This window comes from Trachemys scripta, chromosome 7 (assembly GCF_013100865.1).
Source record: "Trachemys scripta elegans isolate TJP31775 chromosome 7, CAS_Tse_1.0, whole genome shotgun sequence".
NCBI lineage: Eukaryota > Metazoa > Chordata > Testudines > Emydidae > Trachemys > Trachemys scripta.
The window spans coordinates 32,406,252-32,427,591 of record NC_048304.1 but is presented as its reverse complement, the minus strand read 5'-3'; the positions used below and the strand labels follow the sequence as shown (position 1 = coordinate 32,427,591).

The 21,340-nt window shown below is 52.9% G+C and overlaps 1 protein-coding gene across 1 annotated transcript; it reads right to left on the bottom strand.

Annotated features, from left to right (window-relative positions):
* Window positions 1-11,736: 11,736 nt before the first annotated feature.
* On the bottom strand, window positions 11,737-20,591 carry TIGD3 (tigger transposable element derived 3). Its single transcript, XM_034776316.1, has 2 exons — window positions 20,346-20,591; window positions 11,737-19,094 (listed from the first exon to the last, which is right to left on the bottom strand). The coding sequence occupies exon 2, from the start codon at window positions 19,037-19,039 to the stop codon at window positions 17,597-17,599; it is 1,443 nt and encodes a 480-aa protein (XP_034632207.1). The 5' UTR covers window positions 19,040-19,094; window positions 20,346-20,591; the 3' UTR covers window positions 11,737-17,596.
* Window positions 20,592-21,340: the final 749 nt, after the last annotated feature.

Below are 21,340 nucleotides of genomic sequence, written 5' to 3'. Positions count from 1 at the left end.
CCCCCAGCTTTTCATTATTAGTTCTTCCCTTTCTACCTTGACTGGCCTTTATGTTTTCGTCACTTCTATTTTATTCCTAATGGACTCGTTTGATTGTTTTGAACAGCCTTCATTCCCCCCTCCCCCTCCTCCTGAAGAGGAATTTAAATAACTGCAAACATCTGACACATTAATGAAGTGATTATGTGGCTTGGAGTCAATTTCCAGCCCCTCAGCAGAGGAGGGTTTTACTCATTGCCTGACTTATTTATTTATTTACTTGGTCCCTTCTCCCCCCCCCCACCCCCTTTAATTTACATCAGCTGAGAATTTGACTCAGGCAGCTAAAGTCCAGGCCCAGGGAGCAGGGCAATGGGGCCTTTCCCCTTTAGGGGGTGCTAGCTCTGGTCTGGCCCCAGCGCAGGGGGGACTGGGTGGCTCTTGGGGGCAGGGAATGGCACATATGGTCCTTCTCCTCTAGGGGGTGCTGGCTCTGATTTGGCTCCTGCTTTGGGGGCACTGCATTGGGCCAGCACGTCGCAGTTGTATGTCCTGGGACCTGTGCTGCTCCCCACAGGCCGGTCTCTGAGGACGACCATGCTTTGGGCTGAAGGAAGGCGCTGGGCTGGGGTGGAATGGCCTGGCTGGAGTTAATGCAGGAGATCAGCCTGGATTGAAGGGTCCCTGGACCTGGCTTTAACTCTATGAAACTGACGTGTGACCATTGTCCTGTCACGCTGTCAGTCAGTTTCCTCCGCAGGCCAGGTGGGGTGGAGGTGTTAAATCCAGCTGGGGGGAGGGGTGGGGAAAGAGACTATTAATTGGTGCTCATGTGATCGATTAAGCCTTGTGCAGGGGAGAAGAGAGTTTAGAGCTAAAGAAAAGCCGTGGTTCTTCTCTGGCACGGGCACAGGTAGTGGTAGTGTTTGGGACCCCATTGGACCAGGTGCTGCACAAACCCAGAAGAAAGAGGTTTGTGTTTTATTGTGAGATTGTTACATGTTATTTGTGTCTCCAAAGTTCCCTCTAGTGCCAGGCCCTGCCCAGACCCTGACTGACTTCGGAGGGGCTCTGGGGGGTGGGATGGGGAGCTAAGGTCAGGGGGAGGAAATGGGAGCTGTATCCTAGCAGAAGGGGAGGAGGGTGGTGTGGGGAGTGCAGGCTGTGGGGAGGAGATCCCAACACTGGAGGGTGGGGTAGGAGCACAGGCTGGGGACAGCCACAGGAAATACATGTGCATTGAGCCAAACCACCGACTACCGTCTCCTGGGGCAATGAAGAGCTAAAGCAATTAAAAAAAACTGAGTTAATAAAGAAGAAAACACAAATCTGGGATTGGCTCGAAGAACAAATGCAACAAACCTTCTTGAAAAGTGTCTCTCCGGAGCCAGCTGTGCCTGTGAAATCAAAGGGGAGCTTTTGCCAGAATTCTAATGGCCCGTCGGAGGGTTTTGTTCCCTCATTTTCATTTTGGTCTCAGTTTATTTCAGCCCCTCAGCAATATGGGGGGGATCAGCATCCTGGCATTAGCGAAGTCATGCAGGGGCCTGCTTGGTGTGTGAGCGGAATGCCTTGCAATCGGAATCGGAGGCGCTGCGGTTAGCAGTGTATTGGGTGGAGCGCTGGACTGAGACTCTGGAGACCTGTCCCCTACTCTTGGCTCTGGCATCTTGCGCAAGTTCTACCCCTCTCCATGCCTCAGTTTCCCCATCTGTAACATGGGTGTAGTGATACTGTTATCATACAGCACACTGAGCCCTGTGGCCATGATGTGCTGTCTGGAAGCTGAGCAGTGGTGCTGGAAGGCCAGGATCCCGAGCAGAGGGGTGTTAGCCAAACTGGCCAGGACAAGGCGCTGTTGCTTCTGGGAACTGGATTCCTGGCATGTTACCTTGGTGGTGAGTTGGTTTCTCTCTCCAGTGACTATTGCTGTGTGGCCAGAAGGGCCCATTAGAATTAGATCGTCAGCTCTGTGCTCCAGTACAGCACAGGGCGGAGGATGTTACCCGGTCACCGCTGCACAAAGCCAAATCACTTAGGTTTGCCTGGAGCGTCTCCTGGAGAGGCAGCCAGCCTGGAGATGGAGATTCCAAATCTGCCTGGAGGTGTTTGTGTCCATGGTCAGTCGCCCTCCCTGGATAAACTTGGAGTCTTGTTTGTGACTTGAATCCAACCATTGATTCTTCTTCTGCTTTTTGTGGTGAGGATAGAGAGCTCTTCAGTACCAAGATCTGCTCCCCAGGATCGCAATCAAATCCCCTTTCAGTGTGCTTTGTGAGAAGCTAAACAGCCTCCCACTGGCAAGCGTTTTCTCCAGTCTTGGGTGGTTTGTGCGGCTCTTCTGCACCCGCTCTGGTTTTCAAACATCCCTTGTAAAATGCGTCAATATTTTGTTAGAACCCAGGATTGTTAGCCGCCCGCCCTGCTGTGTGGTGTCCGTAGTCCTACCAGAAATGCTCACACAAAACCAATTGGGCAGGTGTTTGTTCTAGGAAAGCCTTTTTGTTGTGTCACACACTGCTGGGCGGCAGGCAAAGTAGTTAACAATGGTGGCATTGTCAGTCCCATTTTGCTTCTGAATTAGCACCTTGAACGGGGCAGTGCAGCAGTCCAGAGCAATCAGCTCAGACTCTCTGCAAATTCAGGCATGTGTCACTTTGTCAGTTACAGGTCCCCCCTCATGGAGCAATTAGCTCCGGCTCTCTGCAGACTCAGGCAGGTGTCTCTGACTCAGGTCACATTTTCAAGGTTTTCTTCACAACCAATGTTGTGCTTGAGTCTCTCCTTTGCTTTCATTTATATATTTAAAAAAAAAAAAGAGAGAGAGAGAGACTTTGCAGAGTGTTTACAAGGTCAGGAGGCTGTGCAGCCCCTGACCTGCTGGGGACCCTCCAATGTTGGTCGGGGGGTGCATGTGACATTTCCATAATACGCCACCTAAATTGTTCTGTCTCACTCCCCATGGAATGGGGATGCAACATATCTGGCTGCTGTGATCCCAAGTGTATGTGGGAGGCTGTATCACCCTGTCCCTCAGCCCCCAGTGTGTGTGACCACTGCTAACTTAGAAACTAGCCATCTGCCAGCCACCGTGTTGATGGATATTGTCAAACTGTCATTATTTCCTGCTATCCGACAGGATAAATCTGATTTTTGCCCCCACCCAGCCCTGTGGGAACAACTGGTGAATGTTGGATGTTTTGTCTAAAATACATCCTGTGATCTAGTGGTTAGAGCAGGTGGGGGCTGGGAGCCAGGACTCCTGGGTTCTCTTTCCCTGCTCAGGGAGGGGAGTGGGGTCTAATGGGGGCAGAGACAGTGGGGCAGGACTCCTCAGTTCCCTTCCTGAACCATTGCTTTTCTCCGCCTCTGCCCCTTAGGTGTGAGGGAGGCTATAGTTAGATATGGGCTATATTGAGCGAAGCACCATGTGTCTGCAAAGACACAGGGTTCCTGGTATAATTCCTTCACCACGGTCCTTTCAAGCCCCAGCACTTCCCCACCCTTTGAAGCCTCTGTATTGAGGACGCCATTTGAATCTGACCTGCTTTTGAGCGGGGGGGATGAAACAAAATCAGAGAATTTTTTTGTTCGTTCTTTTTTTCTTACAGAGAGAGAATTGAAGTCAGCCTGTCAAAATATGTTCGTCTCGTGGGGCCTCCTGGGATGGGGGGGGGGGGGAGTTGTAGTGGGATTTATTATGCAGACTAATTTTATATTTATTCAGGCGCTTTGCATATAATTCTCCAGGCATTAAGTATTCACGGGGAGTAACGCGCTCCAGCAGGTTTGCCTCTTAATGATACTGGGACGGGGAGAGAGCAGAGAACCGTCCATCTTGAGGGTGTGTGTGTGTGTGTGTGTGTGTTGTGTGCCTTCCCCATTGAGGATGGATGGATGCACGCCTGTGCGCGTGCACACGCGCACACACACACACACACAATGCAGACCTCTGTAAAGCAGCCTCCCTGCTGGCACCCAGTGTGTGCCCATGGAAGGATGGGTAGGAAATCATTAAAATGCAAATACCCGCACTGTGATTAGTCAGTTTCTCCCCTCTCCTCTGTGTGTGCTGGGCATATGGAGCAGAGCAGAAGAGAGGTGGGACCCATCCATAGAGTTGCCTGGACAGCAGGCGTCTAGAGGGGCAGGACATGGAGGGAGGGAAAGGGGGAGGTATGGGAGACATGCGGGGGGGGGTGTCCACCCCAATCTCTCTGGGGGGGGGGGGGAAGCATCCACCCCGACCTCTCTAGCAGGATGGGTGTCCCCTTCTATGCGGGGAGTCTGTGCATGGGGGGCGGGGGTCATATCACCCCATATGTCTGGGACTGGGTGTATGTCCCTATTAGCATCCTTCCCCCTTTTTGCTGTAGGGTCTTGCGCTGGTGGGAGCGTGATGGGAGGCTCCGTAGGGGGTGCTCTCCTCTTGCAGACACTGCTGGTGCCCTGGTGTGGTGCTAGGGTGTGCTCTGCGGTAGGGAGCAGGATGGGGGGGACTCTCCCCTTGTAACCAGCACTGACCCCAATGTCCTGGTTCTGGATAGGTACCAAGTCCTCCTGTCCTAGTTCTCTAAGAAGCTGCATTAATTAGCTTTACCCCCTGGAACTCTGTGGATACATGGCGTTAGCAAAGCTAAAACCACAATCTTCCTGGGCCTTTGTTAAAATGAATTCCCACCAGCTGCTAGCAGTATAGGATGAATGAGACACAGTGGTGCAGTTCTGATACCCTCCACCAGGAGGCAGTGGTGTGGAAATGGTCTTTCCCCAGCTCCCTGCACTGAGCAGTTTATATCATTCTTTGTCTCCTCTCCACAGGACTTGGGAGCCATTGACTCAAATTTCCAAGAGTGACTAGTTATGTTGGATGCATCCATTTACTTGCCTTAAGGGGGGCACGTGGCTTTTCAGAAAGAGCTGAGCACTGGGGAAGATAATCAGCCCCCTTTAAGGCTGCAAAACCTGCCCCTGCCTCACCCCCCAGAACCACTCGCCACTGCTGGAAATTCTAAATATGACACGAAATGGATCAGGGGAAAACTGAGGCAGAGGGAAAGGGTGGGCAGGACTTAACCATCTTGCACAGGTGAGGAATGGAGCCCAGGTGTCCTGCATCCCTTCAGCATGAGGGGGATTGTTGCTTGGGCTGGCACTCGGGCCTGGTATAGGGCACACAAACTGCACCTGATGTGCTGCATGGGATAGTAACTAGTATGACAGGCAGGCGTTGGGTTTGGCTGCAGTGCCCCAGCTCAGCAATCCATTCTTGGAAAGTGGCACAGACTGGCATGATACCTCATGCCGCAGGCCGCCAGAGCTGGCTCCAGCCTGGTCTCCAGCTAAGCAGGGTGGGGGCAGGTCAGTGTGTGGGGAGAGCAGATGCCCTCTGAACACCAAGGGTGTTCTCCCAGCAGAGTTACTGGAGTTACTCTCAGTGTGGTGCTATGAGGCCCTGAGCTGCAGGAAGTGGGGTGGGGGCTCACTCAGTAGGGGGTGCTCTCACCTCAGTGCTGGCAGCAAACCCAACTGAAATGCTGGGGGTGTAGGAGGTGCCGTCTTTTGGATGCAGTGCAAAACCAATGTCCTGTCTGCTCGTAGTGATGAAAAATCCCCTGTATAAAGGGATCCCACCCAGCCTCCATGCCCCACCCCAGAGGTGGCTGCATCCCAGCATCAAGCAAGGGATCCCTGTATAAAAGCACCTGCCCCAGCCCAGAGGCAGAGTGTAAAAACTTGCAAGGGTTTTTCTAAGCATCAGCGTCTCTCAGATCTGCTGCGCCTGGATTTTTCTTCCTTTCCAAGGTCTTTATTTAGTGGGTGGCAACTTTATTCATCTTTATCGCCAGAGAGATGGTTACAAATGGGGCCAGTTGTTCGTCCCCAGAGATTTATCCATCCCTCCAGGAAGGCGGGTGGGGGGAGAGAGAGGAGAAAAGGGAAATTCATAAAACACATGAAATGGCTCATTATTTCCTGAAACAGATGGAGATGCCGTCGCCAAGTCACCCCTCACTCTGACAGCGCCGGGGCTGCGCAGGGGGCGGGCAGGGAGAGACGAATGGGAGATCAGCTCTGTGTGTGTTAGGCCTGGCGGAGACGTTTGGATGCAGTTTCTTTGCCCCCAAAATGGGAGACCCATTGGAGGTTTTGGCTAAAGCGATGGAGTTCGGTTTCCATCGAACAGCAAAGCGCCGCCGTGTTTGGCAATGAAGCGTGGTTTGTTCAGCAGCAGACCCCTGGGGAAAACCACCCAGAAACAACCCCTTCCGCCCCCCCCCCCCCTCGTCAGTTTGGGGTCGAATGAAACATTTTGTTTGACGCTTTAGTTTTGGTTTTTCATCTTGGCCGTGTGTGTTTGCGCCTTCAGCAAGATCTCCCTCCCACCCCAAACAATCAGGGAATAGTTGCTGCACTTTGCATTTGGGCATAAGCAGGGGAGTGAAGATGGGGGGGGGGGGGAGTCCATAGGGAGGATCAGGCAGGTTTCAGGTGTGACTGTATGTGGGGAGGGGACGCATGTGCAGGGGGAGGAGAGGCATCACCCTACCCCCCCCCCCCCCAAATAATATCTTCTAATTTCCATCCCCAGTATCTCCAAGGCTTTTACAGACAGGAATGATCCCTGTTTAACCCCACTGTATGAGGGAGAGAGGAAAGAAACTGAGGCATGGAAAGGTCCGGGACTTTCTCCCTTCCCAAAGACCCACAGGCCAACAGCACAGAACCCAGGAGTCCTGACTCCCAGATCCCCCTGCTCCTACCTACTAGATAAGTGCTTCTCAAGGTATCTGATGTGGGGGACCGGCAATTTTTTTTTCCCCCAATGTGCCAGGGACCGGTGCCATATTATTATCCTATTCAGTGCTCTTATGAGGAAACTCGCCGCGGACTGGCACCGGTCCGTGGACCACCACTTTGAGAAGCACTGTACTAGATCCCACTCCCCTCCCGGAGCTGGGGCTAGAACCCAGGAGTCCAGATGCCTAGTCTATAGATTGCATAGACTTGGGGTAAAAAATCTAGCAGTCACAAAATCTGTGGTCAATGCTTGGATGGGTGACTGTTAAGGAAAACAGTCCATGCTGGCCCCACTAAGGCATTAGGGGGTACTGTGCTGCAGGGAGGGTGGAGGTGGCTCAGGAGGGGGCGTTCTCCCCTTGCAGTCTGTGCTGCCCCAGTGCACCATTAGGAGGCGCTGAGCTGCAGGGAGCAGCATGGTGGCCAGGGAGCAGGCTCAGATGGGCGGGTGTCCCTGGCTTGACAGCCAAATTAACACCAATCGATGAACCTCTCCATCTGTGGCTGTAGCATCCCCTGTGTGAGGATGTTCTCAAGCTTCTGAAAATAGCCCCCTGGGCTGATAGAGCTGGTATCTCCATCCAGAGCCCCTTGCCAGATCCCTGTTGTGACCCTAGAGGGGCCGTCTGCCCGCGGGGCCTAAAGTATCAATTGCACAAACTCTCCCCACCCTGGGCCAGAACTATGTATTACAGAACAAGTTTGCCTCTTTAGTCTCTGGGAGGGAAGTGGGGTCCAGTGGTTAGAGCCAGGGCTCCATTCCCAGCTCTGGGAGGGGCGTGGGGCTAGTGGTTAGAGCTGGGGGGGGGGAGCTGGGAGTCAGGACTCCTGGGCTCCATTCCCAGCTCTGGGGGGGGGGGGGGCTAATGGTTAGAGCTGGGGGGGCAGGGGCAGGCCTATGTCCTGGGCAGCAGCGATGTACCTAGGATGTGGCCTGGCATGGCAGGTGGATGGATGGGTAGCCTTGCGTCACGCCCCCAGTTCTCTTAGAGGCCAGACTGTCAGAGCTGAACACAGGGGCGTAGGGGCTGTGGGGGCAGGGCTGGTTCTGCAGAGATTAGGGATGGTGAGCCAGTGACATCCAGATTTATCAGCCCCAAACTTGACCTACTTTTCGCCTCTTCAGTTCTGCCTTTGAAAAAAACATTTTCTTTTTCCTGAGCCGGGGAGAAGCAGCCTGAGTGAGACTTGGAGCCTGGCGCTGTCAGGGGAGTGGGGTCTAGTGGTTAGAGCAGAGGGCGCTGGGAGCCAGGACTCCTGGATCCTATCCGCAGCTTGGGGGAGGGGGGTCTAGTGGTTAGAGCAGACAGGGCTGGGAGCCAGGATGCCTGGGTTCTGTCCCAGGTCTGGTGGGGAACAGAGTGACTGGGATGAGGGCCAGGGTGTGTTTCAAGACTGTGCCTCAGTTTCTCCACTCCAGGGGGCCCACCCGCTAACAACGTTGGAAGCCAGGGCTTGCTCGGCTACCTCCCCAGCAGGACAGAATGTTCCTGACCAACAGCAACGGAGACCAGCTGCCCGTCATCTCTCGCTGGGCTCTGACCTGCCACAGATGCTAATCCCACTGGCTGGGTAGAGGATGCCCTGCTGTGCTTGCTAGCTTCAGGGGTCTGTTGCCATCTGGTGGGAAACGTGTGAATGGCAGCCCTAGAACCCAAGGGGGGGGACTAGTGGGTTTGCACTAGTGCAAATCCTTCAGTACAAGTTGTGACAAAGTGGGGGATTTTCTTGTTTTCTGTGGGTTTCCAATGGTTTGCATGCGGAGGGGTTGGACTCAGTAACACCCAGGGTCACTGGTTTAACAAGGTGAGGGGAGAGGGAGTTTGTTGTTAGAAAGGACCGGAGAGGGAACTTGGGACCCCAGCCGATGGCCTGGAGGATGGATACCCCAGTGACCGGTGACCTGATGACCTGGAGACCCAGCTCAGGAGTCGCAGCCGGTTCAGGCCAGTGGGAGGACAATGGGCTGCAGAGAGAGGACCCAGTGACCTAAGCAGCCGTTTCCAGCCAGAGGACAGAAGCGAGGAGAGGAGGCGACCCTGTTTACCTGGAGAGAAGACAATGGAAAAAGGTGGGGCTTGGGGCCATTGATTCAGATGCCCAGCTGGGAAGCAGGGGGGCTCTGGGCTGGAGAGGGGGAGCAGGCGGAGCCCACCTGGATGCAGGGTGACTGGGTTGTGCTGGGCTGAGGGAGGCCAGGTCTGAGGCCCTGAGAGTTTCCTGTGCTGTGTTCAACTCTCAGTAAACCCTCCTGTTTTACACTGGCTGAGTTGCTCCGGTCTAGAGAACAGGGTTGCATCATCCCCTTCGGGGGTGGAGGCCCAGGGGGTCCAGAGCAAGTGGACTCCCTGAGGGGGCCCATGGCGAGAAACAGGTGTGCTAAGGCTCAGAGGTGGAGGGGCCTGACCCTGAGAGAGGACCTCCGAGAAGGGCTGTCTCACTAAAAGCAGCCCCCACGGACTGCACGGGGCCAAGAGTGGGCATGATCTGTGAGTCTGTGACACAAGTGTATTTCACCAGGGAGGTTATTGCAGCATTGGTGGTGGGGCCAGTGCCAAATCACCCCCAGCTTAAATTCCTGCTCCAGCGTGTCCGTAATGGACGGTTTGCTCCATGCCTGGCAATCAGAGGGCCTCAAAAGTCCTTGCAAATGTTCATTGAGCTCAGTGCCCCAAAGGTCACATTTTACAGCTGGGGAAACTGAGGCACAGAAAGGAGCTGTTCCACCTCACAAGTAGCAGACTTGGGATATATGGGACAGAGAAGCCAGGAGTTCTGACACACACGCACGCACGCACACATGTCCCAAATGCTTTGGGAGGGAAATGGGTTTTGATGGTGAGGGGTGGGAGTCAGGACTCCAGGGTTCTGGTCTTGGCAGTGGGAGGGGAGTGAGATCAAGTGGTTAGGGCAGAGAAGGGGCCGGGATTGGCCACTTAAGATTATTTTTCTGTGTGTTAAGACAGTCTGAAGCTTTTTAAAAAAAAAACTCTGCAGTCACCCGATTTCCCTCGTTATTCACAGCCAAATTGGTCTTAACTTAATGAATTCACCGTTAAGTGTGTGTGCACTGCCAGAGCTGAACAATGTGCTGGAATTGCTGCCGCCATTAGCGTCAATAACTTTATTTGAGGTTATTAACTCAAGTGATAAAATAATATTCGGTTATTAGGGTCATGTTCTCTAGGGAGCTGATTACCTGAGTGAGTTGGGTTGTTAGTAATTAATAGCAATGGTGGGAGCAGATATTTCCACAGCGCCTTTCTTTGCTAAAGGAGTCCAAAGTGGTTTATAGAAAAGCCTTGCCTGGCACTGAGATGCAGCTACCTCTGGGGTGGAACGTGGGGGCTGTTTACACACACATCCCTTGCTTTGCACTGAGATGCAGCTGCCTCTGGGGTGGGGCACAAGGGCCGTTTTATACAGGGATCCCTTGCTTTGCCTCTGGTGTGGAGTTCAGCTGCTTGCTAACACTTGACACACACCTTTAGAATGGAGAATTAAGGACACTCTTGTGTCCAGCTGAAATATGCAGGGGGATAAAGGGAGCTGAAGCAGAACGTATCCTGGCCATTCATGCACTATCTTGCTTCCCTGGTATCGTTAACAAGAGGTGGGCAGAGCCTGTCTTCACAGCTGAGAAATTATGTCCCAGTGCTGCACTGGGGAATTGGGGTCAGCACAGACAGCAAGGTGAGAACACCCCCTACTGCGTCTCCCAGGCTGCAGCACAGGGTCCCCTAGTGCCACATAAGGGGGTTGAGATCAGCACTAACTCTGATGGGAGAGTGCCCCCTGCAGAACAAGTTGTGATCAAACACTAATTTCTCATGTGTGAAATTATGCCCTCTGATATGGAGACCAGGAATATCCAATCTCCACTCCCTTTCTGGAGTCTTGCTAAGCTATTGGTCCCCATGACTTCCTGGGGCAGGGAGTTCCACAGGTTAATGCCTTGTTGTGTGAGGTGAGCATTTCCTTTGATTGTGAATTTCCCACCTTTTAATTTCATTGAACAGCCCCTTGTTCTCATGGTACGAGACAAGGAGAACAGAAGCTCTCATCTCCCTTCTCTAGACCAGTCAGTATTTTAGAGACTTTGATCATGTCTCCCCTCCTTTGTCTCCTTGAAACCCATCCCAGTCTTTTCAGAGAGTGTTTCCAGGCCTCTGATGTCTCTGCTCATTCTGCAATACCCTTTTGGAGATGGGGTGACCAGCAGCATATGCAGAACCTAGCTCAGATACTTGTCTGCACCCCATTACCCTGGTCACTGAGCATCTCACTGGCCATAATGCATTTTTCCTCACCACACCCTGGTGAGGCAGGGCAGTGCTATTATTCTCATTGTATAAATGGGGAAAGTGAGGCACATATAGACTAAGGGACTTGCCCAAGGCCATACAGGAAATCTGTGGCAGAGCAGGTAATTGACTCTGGGTCTCCCAAGTCACTCTAACCACTGGGTCCTCCTTCCTATGCTAGCTAGTATTGCAGATGAGGCCGCATCATTGACATACAGAACAGCAGTAGAATATTTTCCCTATTATTCTCCACCCTGCAGCCTTTTTTGCCCCATGCCCCACATTTTATCTTCCACGCGAGATTCCTCAAGTACCATCTGTGCAAGGGGAAGGCTGTGGATTGAAAGGCCTGGGAAGTGAGTGGCAGCGCTGAGGGCAATGCTAACGCAGCCAGAGGGCACATACTGTGGGGAATGTGCATGCATCCCAGCACCCCCTGCTGGATAGAAGCAGAACTGCTCAACCATGTGTCCTAGATCCAGTATTGCCAAAGGGCAATGAGGATTTTCCTTTGGGCATGGTGGGGGGAGGGGATCAGGGCTCAGGCCCTGCTTGTAGCCAACCCATGGTCACTATTCCTAGGGCCCAATTCTGCACTCAGTATCCAGAGGCAGCCCCACCGTGGACTGACAGAACGGCATTTCGATAGAAGGACTTATTGATAGCATTTTAATTTGCATTCACATAGATTCTCTGAGAAAGAAAACATGGGAAATGACACAGAGGGGGGAGGAAAAGGATGCCTTCCCCCCACCCCCAAAAAACCTTTGTATTAATTGTTACTGGGTCTTTCTGTTCACTATAGCTGCTGTTTCTCACTGTGGCTCTGAATTCGAGAGGCTGGGATTTTCAGGGGAAGTTCAGGACATTCGGCACCTAACTGGAATCCTGTTCTCTGGCCCACTAAGCCAGCCAGTCCCGCTAGAGGGGAAAGGGCCCATATCCCATTCACCTGCCCCTCCATCCCAAGTCAGCTAGTCCCGTCACCTTGGAGCCAGATGGGAGCTGGTGCCCTTAGAGGGGAAAGGCCCTGCATCCCGTTTCCCACCTCACTGAGCAAGCCGGTCCTGCTGCCCTGGGACTGGATGGGAACCAGCGCCCCCAAGTGGGGAAAGGCTTTCAAATCCCTAACACTCTGACGACCCTGAATCTCCCAGCCTTGTGTACCAATATCCAGGCTCCATCTGATGACTGTGCTGGTCATGGGGCTTCAGGACAGTGTTAAATTAATTGTGGGCTTGGAATAGATCCTGTCTTCTAGCTCCCTCCCAATCTAAGCAGCACTAAAACCCTCAGTGCCTGGTGAGTGTGAGCTACATCGAACACGCTTGCTCTTTTGTCCAGCGGTTCATTTTCCCCTTCATTTGATTCACCTTACAAGAAAACCACTGCGGGATTCTAAAAAAACCTCCTTTCCCAGCATTGCCCTGGTTTCATGATATTTGCTGCTTTCTTGTTAAAGCTCCTGCTCCTGGAGTCCTGGTATTATGAGACTCATGTAAACCCAGTGTACACTCGGATTTTGCCCCTGGTAAAACTGTCAGTTACAGGTGTGATTGTTTGGCTTGTTTTAACTGCTCTATTCAGATCTGTACATGTCCTAGCGTGGAGGCGGTTAAAGATATGATGGTGACTTACCCTAGTGTATTTATCCAGGAATACCTGTAGCACTGTAAACATACCTAGCTCTCACACCGCACTTGTCATTAGATCTGCCAAAGCACTGGGTGTGGGCCGCCTGCTAGGATCATCCAGGCATGTCTCATCTCATCAATCCCTGCCTCACAGAGGCCTCGGGGACCCTCTGTCTCTCCTGTTCTCTGTCTGGGGCTCAACAGTGGAGTTAAAACACAGTCCTCAGGAGACTAAAGTCATTGGACTCAACACAGGGGTATTTGGATGGAATTGAATGGCCTGCGTTTCTAAAGGAGGTCAGGCTAGATGATCTAATGGTCCCGGCTGGCTTTAGACTCTATGAAACTAATTCAAAGCACTTTACAAAGCAGTTGGTATCACTAGCCACATTTTACAGCTGGAGAAACTGAGGCCTGGAGCTCTGAAGTGACTTGCCCAAGGTCACCCAGCAGGCCAGGGGCAGAGATGGGAATAGAATCCAGATCCCCTGTCCACTGCTCTACCCACTAAGCCACAGCTCTTCTGTATAGACATGGGCTTGGTTAAACTAATGCGACTCGCTGTGGAGACGTGCTTGTATTGCTTCAAACTGGGTGCAGAGCTGCTTGGCTTGCTTCAGTAAATTTGCAGGTGCCGGCTAAACCAGTTGGAAACCAAAAACCAGTTTAAGTAAAACCAATGCAATCCGTGTGTGCATGTGTGTTTTTGTAGCAAGTGTGCTTTAATATTTCCAGCCTGTGGGTGTAGGGAGAAGCTTGGAAACAACTGAAAACCCAGAAAGTAGATTTACGGGGGGAAAGTGTGTGTTTCAAAAACAAACCACAAAACAAAAAACATTTTTTTGTTTAAGCCAATAGCATGGTGATTTTTCAGCTGGCTCATGATTTTGGAACTCCTAGGGGCGGTGAGACTGATTTCCAGCCGCCTGATCCAATCCAAAACGTTGGCTGTATCCCTGGGAATTGTTTAGCTGTGAAGCGCCAAGTGAATTGGAATGGTGGGGTCACATACCCACGTGGTACTGATGGCAATTCTTAGATTTCTGAGACTGGAAGGGCCCATTGTGATCATCTGATCTGACCTCCTGTATAGCACAGGCCACAGGTCACCCCTCAACTAATTCCTGTTTGAACTGAAGCAGATCTGTCAGCCCAACATCCAGTCTTGATTTTAAAAGTGCCAGTGATGGAGAATCCACGCCAACCCTTCATCAATTGTTCCTTGGAACTTGTTTGTCTGGCTTCAACGTCCAGCCACTGGGTCATGTTAGGCCTTTGCTGGATAGACCGAAGAGCCCTCTAGTGTCAAATTTCTGTTCCCCACGCAGGTACTTGGAGACTGTGACTGCATGAACCCAGGCTGATGCACAATCAAAGTTGAAAATGGGCCAGAAGGAAAATTTTTCATCAAAAATATTTGTCCCTGGAAAGTTGGGGTTTTGATTTAAAGAAAATATTTTGCAAAAAGCACCTGCTTCCCATGGGAAATGTCTGGGCATTTTTTGTATTGGTTTGGGTTTTTTGGTCAAAAATCAAAATATTTCAATTTGGAGATGCTGCTGCAATGCTTCATGGGAGTTTTAGTTTGGATGCCCCATGTCCTTGTTTTTCCTCTATGGGCTGGTCTTTTCCAGACAGATGACGTTTCCAGTGAGGTACCCTTTCAAGAGGGAGGACAGCGGTGCATCATGGGAGATGTAGTCTGACCTGGGAGCCTGGCCTATAGAGGAGAATGGGAGCATGAGGTAACTGAAACGCAACTCCCATGAGACACGGCAGCAGCAGCAAAATGGTTTTTTGGGACAAAGTTTGGGTTTTGGCTGACGTCCTTCAACCTTTGCTGTAAAAATCAAAATGATTTTTATTTATTTTCATCAAAATTTTGCAAGGCAAAACCCCGTTTCCTGACCCGTTCTGTTTACGGCATTTGCTTTCCTGCAGCGACAACCATGGTGGAAATTTTGTAGAAGACGAGTCCAAACCCAGTGTATCTTGGGTACTGAAGGAGCTGTGGGTTGAATTAATGGAGACCTCGGCCCTACAGTCAGCTCTTAGCGGGGTGAACCGCTGAAGTAAACAGGGCTCTCTGGACACGGGTGCTGGAACAATCTGGATAATGGGGGTGCTGAGCATTAAACCTAACTGCAAACCCTGTATATAATGGAAACCACTTCAAGCCGGGGGGCAGCCACACCCCCTAGTTCCAGCACCTATGGCTCTGGAACCACGGCCCCAGACCTACTAACAGCCCCGTCTGCAAAGGGTGGTCTTTTTGCTGGAACTGACTGCAGCTCGGAGCTGACAGCGCAGATACCCTCGTTTCAGGGGAGAGCCTGAAACATTAGTCATTAAACTGGATTGAAGTTTGCAATCTCTGCACTTTTCCCAGCCTGGGCTGTGCAGGAGGGCAGATGAGATGATCCTCAGTGGCCCTTGCAGTCTATTGACTAGGTTTGGGGTTTTGTTGTTGTTCCTGTGTAAGGGCCCTGATCTTGCAAACTACTCAGGTATGTGAGTAAATTATTTCTGTTCTGAGAGTGCCTGGCATTTCTGACTAAGACTGGAGAGCCTCCCCCTACCCCTTGGGCCAGGTGCTGTACAGACACAGGGTGACACAGTCCCTGCAAGAGCCTGGAGCCTCAATAGACGAAGGGCAGGAGAGGAAAAAGAGGCACTGAATGGCAAATTGAATGGCTCCAGTCAGTGACAGAGCCGGGAACAGAACCCAGGAGTCCTGACACCCAGCCCACCCTGCTCTACCTCAGTAGATTCAGCTCCCTACCCAGAGCTGGGATAGAAGCGACTCCCACTGCTTTCCCATAAAGCCATCCTGGTATTTCCAGGCAACAAAGCAAAACCACCTCACCAATCCTGGGGCCATTGTTTTTTGCAGCAGAACAAACTGGGAACATTTAAACCTCCCGACAGCAAGTTAAGTTTCCATTGGAAAAATAGGACCATCGGCTATTGTCTGTGCGTCAAGCCAGGAATTCTGTCTGTGGCCCAGCTCCCTGGGGCAGTACCATTTCCATAGGAAATATCGTACCATTTTACAGTGAGTTTGTTTAAAGGTGACTTGAAAAGAAGGTGGGGGAGGGGGGAATTAATAAAATGAGGCATCTGCTCCTCTTTATGGCTTGTAAGTCTGGTTTGGTTACCTTGCTTTTTAAAAGGTATTTCCTTGTTTATTAGGAGCATTATGGTAGTACTTAGAACCCCCATTATGCTGGGCCCTGTACACCTAGTGAGAGATGGTTCCTGCCCCCAAAGAGCTGAGTCTAAATAGACAAAGGGTGGGAGAGGAAACTGAGGCACAGAGAGGATTTGGGACTTGCTCAAGGTCAGAGGCAGAGCTGGGAATAGAGCCCAGAAGTCAGGACTCCCTGTCTACACTGCAAAGTCAGTCCAGGGTTAGTGGAACTGGAGGTTGCAGATCTTGGGTTTGTTAACCTAGGGCTTGAGCATCTACACTCCTTTGTAACCCCAGGTTAGGAATTGTTGAACCCTGGGTCCCACCCTAGGGCTCCAGCATCTATGCTGCATTATGCAGGCCTGAGTTCAACTACTGTCTCCCACACTTCCTTGCGCCCTCCCAAAATGTGGCTGCTCTAGGCCTTGGGTCGTGGTGCAGGGTGGGAAGCCTTGCCTGGCCAGAGTACAAAGAAAGTTGACCCATGGGATTGTGGGAGACTGTTGGCAGAGTCCCAGAGCTTGAGTCTACTAGGGCTGCCTCTACACTGCAAAGCAATAGGGCTTGAACTCTCTATTCCTGTGGGGTCCTCTGACCCTGGGTTAGCGCAATTTGTGTGTAGACGGAAGGGGGGTTAGGCCTAAATTCAAGCCCTGGGCTTACATTGCAGTGTAGACACCACAGCCCACTCAGAGCTGGGGATAGAACCAGGAATCCTGAGTCCCAGCCTTCTCTGACCACTAGACACCACTCCCCTCCCAGAGCTAGAAATAGGATCCAGGAGTCCTGACTTCCAAGCCAGTGCCCTACCCTCGGCCTACACTTCTGTTCACCTCTGCAGCCATGGAAGTTAAATCTTCCCATCCAAAGATCAGAGGCTGCTGGCTCTGGGGTGGTGTACTACCTCACATTAGAACATCACTTCTCTTCCTCCCTTTCCTTGGATCCCTGGGAAGCTGAAGGAGGATAAGGTGCCTAGAAAGGAAATCCATTGAATGCGGGGGGCTGTTCTCCCAATCAGGCTGGTGTTGCTATTGCTTTCAGGGGGGTTGGTTTTGTTGAATGCCCTAGCGCTCAAACAATTGGGAGGGAAACTGTCAAAATTCAACTCCTCCTTTCTTTCTTCCCTGGATTTATTTCCTGCAAAAGTGCAGTTCTGTGGGCAAAAGTTTCCAAGCCCGACTCGGGAGTGTTGCAGTAATTGTGATTCCATTAGGACAACAGGAGCCTGACTCAAGCCCCCCTTCTGAAGAGGCCTGGCCCCTTTTGGGGTGGTGACTAGCAGGACAGCCTTGAAATGGGGGGACCCCAGAATTGCCAGTGGAACACTTTTGGCTGAGGCTCCTGCTGAGGGGGTGGTAATAGCAGGAACTAGTAGTGTGGGCTCTTTCAGATCTTTATACGCCCATAAAGATGCACCCAGAAGAAAGAAAAGGGCAGTTCCCTAATTCCTCTCCCCCAGAACCAGCTCTCAGAGGCCACGACAAAGAATAGGGACATGAATCCAGTCCCTCTAGTGCCCCCCAGTGGGGGACTGGGGCATGACTCCAGTGCCCCAGCACTCAGGCACTGGGGGACTGGGCTGGAATCCTGCTCTCCAAGCATTGAGTCGGTGGGGTACAGGGCCACCAGCCCCTCCATGCTCCAGCGTTGGGAGGCCGTCAGGGGCAGTGTGGGGAGTTGGGAGATCACTGGCAGCACAGCCGCTCCACCTCCTCCTCGCAGCTGTAGAACTGCTGGAAGACCCCCTCGGCCGAGCCGTTGCACTCGAACCAGCGCCGCAGGGTCCCCAGGGCCTTCAGGGCATCAGCCTTGGTGGGCAGGCTGCCAAAAAGGTCCTCTCCCTCCCCCTCCTCCTCTTCCTCCTCCTTATAGGCCCCAGCTGGGGGCAGGGCTGGGGGACAGGCCAGCTCTGTCTCCAAGTCAACAAAGCGCCGGAATTCTTCCGGGCTCATCCCTCTGGGGGGGGCATGGCTGGGGGGCTCCAGGGACCCCTTCCCCTTGGAGCAGATGGCCTCCCCAAAGCACCGTTCCACCAGGGAGGGATGGACTTTGTCCCAAGCGGCCGCCACCATGTGGAGGGCGTCCAGCACGGTGATGGAGGCAGCGATGGAGGCGGGGGAGCTGTTGGTCTCGCTGCCGATGGAGGACACTTTGCCCAGAAGCCTGCGCTTGTAGCGGGACTTGAAATCCCGGACGATATCAGGATGGAGCGGGCAAGGCGAGGGGCCGTCGTCGTGGCGAGGCCGCGGGGGCAGGAAGACCAGGCGGATGTTGGCAGGCTCCGGATTGGGGCAGCGCCGCTCAGCGTCCAGCACCAGCGCCACACTGCGTTGCTGCCGACCCATCTCCCGGTCAAAGTCCGTCAACCACTCTGAGAAGAGCTCCGGTGTCAGCTGACCATCAGCGCTGCTGCGGTAAAGGACCGGCAAAGCTTCCGTGTTGACCCCAAAGAAACATCGCGGAGCCAGCCGCCTGCCGATCACCACGGGCTTCCGCTTCTCGGTGCCGCTCCCGTTCACGCACAGCGCCACACACAGCTGCTCCCTGCCCTCCCGCTCCCTGCCTGGCATGGCCTTATACAGCAGCACCACCTCCCCACAGCCAAAAACGTTCTCTGGGGCAAAATCCTTCAGCAGCTGGGGCAGGCTGAGGGAAGCCGGCGCCAGCCCCTTGTCGCACGGGGGCTCCGGGGCATGGACTGCTCGTGCCGGGTGCCGCTGGCCAAAGCAGACGTTGTTACGGCGCTTCCACCGCACCAGCCAGCCGATGCTAGGCACAAATTCCTGGCCCATGATGTCCGCGAGCTCCTTGGCTTTCTGGAGCAGCATGGGCCCCGTGACGTCCCACATCTTGGTGCGGGCGATGTGGAACCAGCACAGCAGGGCCTCGTCGATGCTGCTGTATTTGGACTCCCGCTTGCGCTTCCGCTCCCGGTTGGCCGTCCCGCTGCACCAGTCAGCCAGCAGCTTCTCCTTGTTCTTACAGATGCGGGAGATCTGGGGCTGGGAGACTTGGAAGCGACGAGCCACCTCTGACTGGGACATCTTGGATTCATCCAGCATCTCCAGCACCTGGATCTTCTCTGCCAAGGAAAGAGCATGAAGTTTCTTCTTCCCGTTCAGCTCCATGGCGGCCCTGGAGTGGGAGGTGAAGGGATGTGCCAGGCACTGGGGGCTGGAATATCTAGAGGAGAAAGAAGAGACCCTCCCACCCAACCCCCCCAGAAAACCTTGGTCAGCTATTGGTAAGACAGGGAGACAGAATCCAAGGGAAACTTAACAACCCTGGGGATAGAACACAAGAGCCTGGACTCCCAGCTCCTGCCCCCATCTCACTAAGTTCCATTCCCCTCCCAGAGCTGGGACTAGAGCCCTGGAGTCTTGGCTCCCAGAACCATGCTCAGTTCACTCAACCACAACCACCTAAATGTAATTTTAATAAATATGGGAGACATTTCTGGGGAGACCGTCTCAGCTAGTTAAATGCCTAATTTGAAGGGAACCACCCAGCTCAAAATTGCCCCCAAATTTAGGTTGCTTAAAAATTCAGCTTGTCCAAATGACCCATCGTACCCTTCTAAGGGCAGGGCATGCAGCTCCTGGCACAACAGGTGCCTCTGATCTCAGTCAAGCGAGGGCTGGTGCAGAACCATGGGGCCTCATTCTCAGCTGGGAGTCTGTGTAGTGCCTGACACAAGGGGGCCCTGATCTCAGTAGGGGAAGAAAGAGGTGGCCAATGCCCTGCACACAGGGCCCTGATTTCAGCTGGGACCCCTATGTGTTATCACTAACAGCACAGGTTTTCTGTTATGACATTGTATTGTAATGCCACCTTTCTCCTACAGTGGACACAGCCCAAACAGTGCCTCCTTGGGGAAACTGACATGTAATGGGGAAACTGACTACTACAGAAACCAGGCTCTGAATTCATAACCTGTAGATGTTTTTACTAATAGGAGCAGCCCTGCTAGATAAAACCAGTGGGCCCTTCTAGCCCAGCAGCCTGAATCTAACAGTCACCAGTACCAGGCACTTCACAGAAAAGTACCGGGACCCTGCAGCTATAGGATAACTTGCCCTACGAGGGGGAGGGGGAAGATTTTTCTCCTGACCCCAATAGCTAGAGATTGGCTTTATATCCCTTCCAGCTGTTAGAAATCCCAAATGTGGGGGAAAGATGCCCCACAAACAGGCTTCATTTTAACACACACCCACCCGTATTTGTTTAAAGATCCCGCCCCGCCCCCCGCGCGCACACACAACTAATTTAGCATGATGCTCCCGGGGGGAGCGAAACCTCAGCGGGCGGGGGAATGGCTAAACCTGGCATAAGCTGCCCGGGGGGTGAGGACAGGGCAGCAGATCTGCAGGCCTCGCACACACTTACAGCCCCCGGGGGAAGTCCCCGTGCAAGCTGCCTTTGCTCTGTACGTACCTAGGAGAGAGACTGATCCCCTGGCTCTTCGGGGGCTACAGCAGGGGCCATCCCCGGCCTGGTGGGTTTGAGGGCTTTAGGTTTCCGGATCCTGCTCCCCCCCGAATCTTTAGTTTTCAGTCTGTAGCAGCAGCAGCGGCTCGGAGTAAAACCTGGCAGCTGGATCCCGGTGCTTTGGGAGCGCTGGAGAAACCCATCCGTCGGCTCGTTCGGCTCAGCTGCCCAGGTTTCGGCGATCCAGGATCCGGGTTTATACGCTCCTAAGTACCCTGCAGCTCACACCTTGTCTAGGTCCAGAAAGGAATGTAAATGGGACAGCAAAGAGAGGAATTATCGGTCATTTCCTCCCCTCTTGCAAGTGCCGAAAGTCTGGGGGCTGTATCGGGAGCCTAGCGGGCTTCCACTTAGCCAGTGGCGCGGCTGATGGGTCCGTGTTTCTTCTCCCGTGGGGAAGGGGGGTGAATTTCCCTGGCTAGCAGGACCTTGGATGTGAAAATCCTACAGCCAACAAGAGCAAGAGTTTTGTGTCAGATGGTTTGTTATCTCGTAAGGGGGCCTGGGGATACTGCTGGCGAATGGCCCAGACCTGAGCATGGTTTTACTTGAAGGAGATATGCTGCAGAGACTTTTTATTGTTGAGAGCCATGTATTTGTGGGTGCATATTTATCCTCCAGTCGTGGAACGACAGGGTGTTGTGTGGCAGAATCAGGACTTCTGGCTTCTCTTCCCGATTCCCAGCCCCCCCCCCGCACTAGAGCTTGGAACAGAACCCAGGAGTCCTGGCTGCCAGCCACCCCCATTCCCCTGCTCCAACCCAGGAGTTCCTCCTAGGGTGCAATGGGGGCGATATAAGTTAATCAATCAGCGAAGACTGTGAATGAGGAAGACTGCTAAAAATTGTCTTTAAAATGCATCTAAACCAGCTGGCTGCTAACCCAGTCCTGGCTGCATTGGCATCCCAGGGGCACACTAGAGAGGAACAGCAGGGTACTGT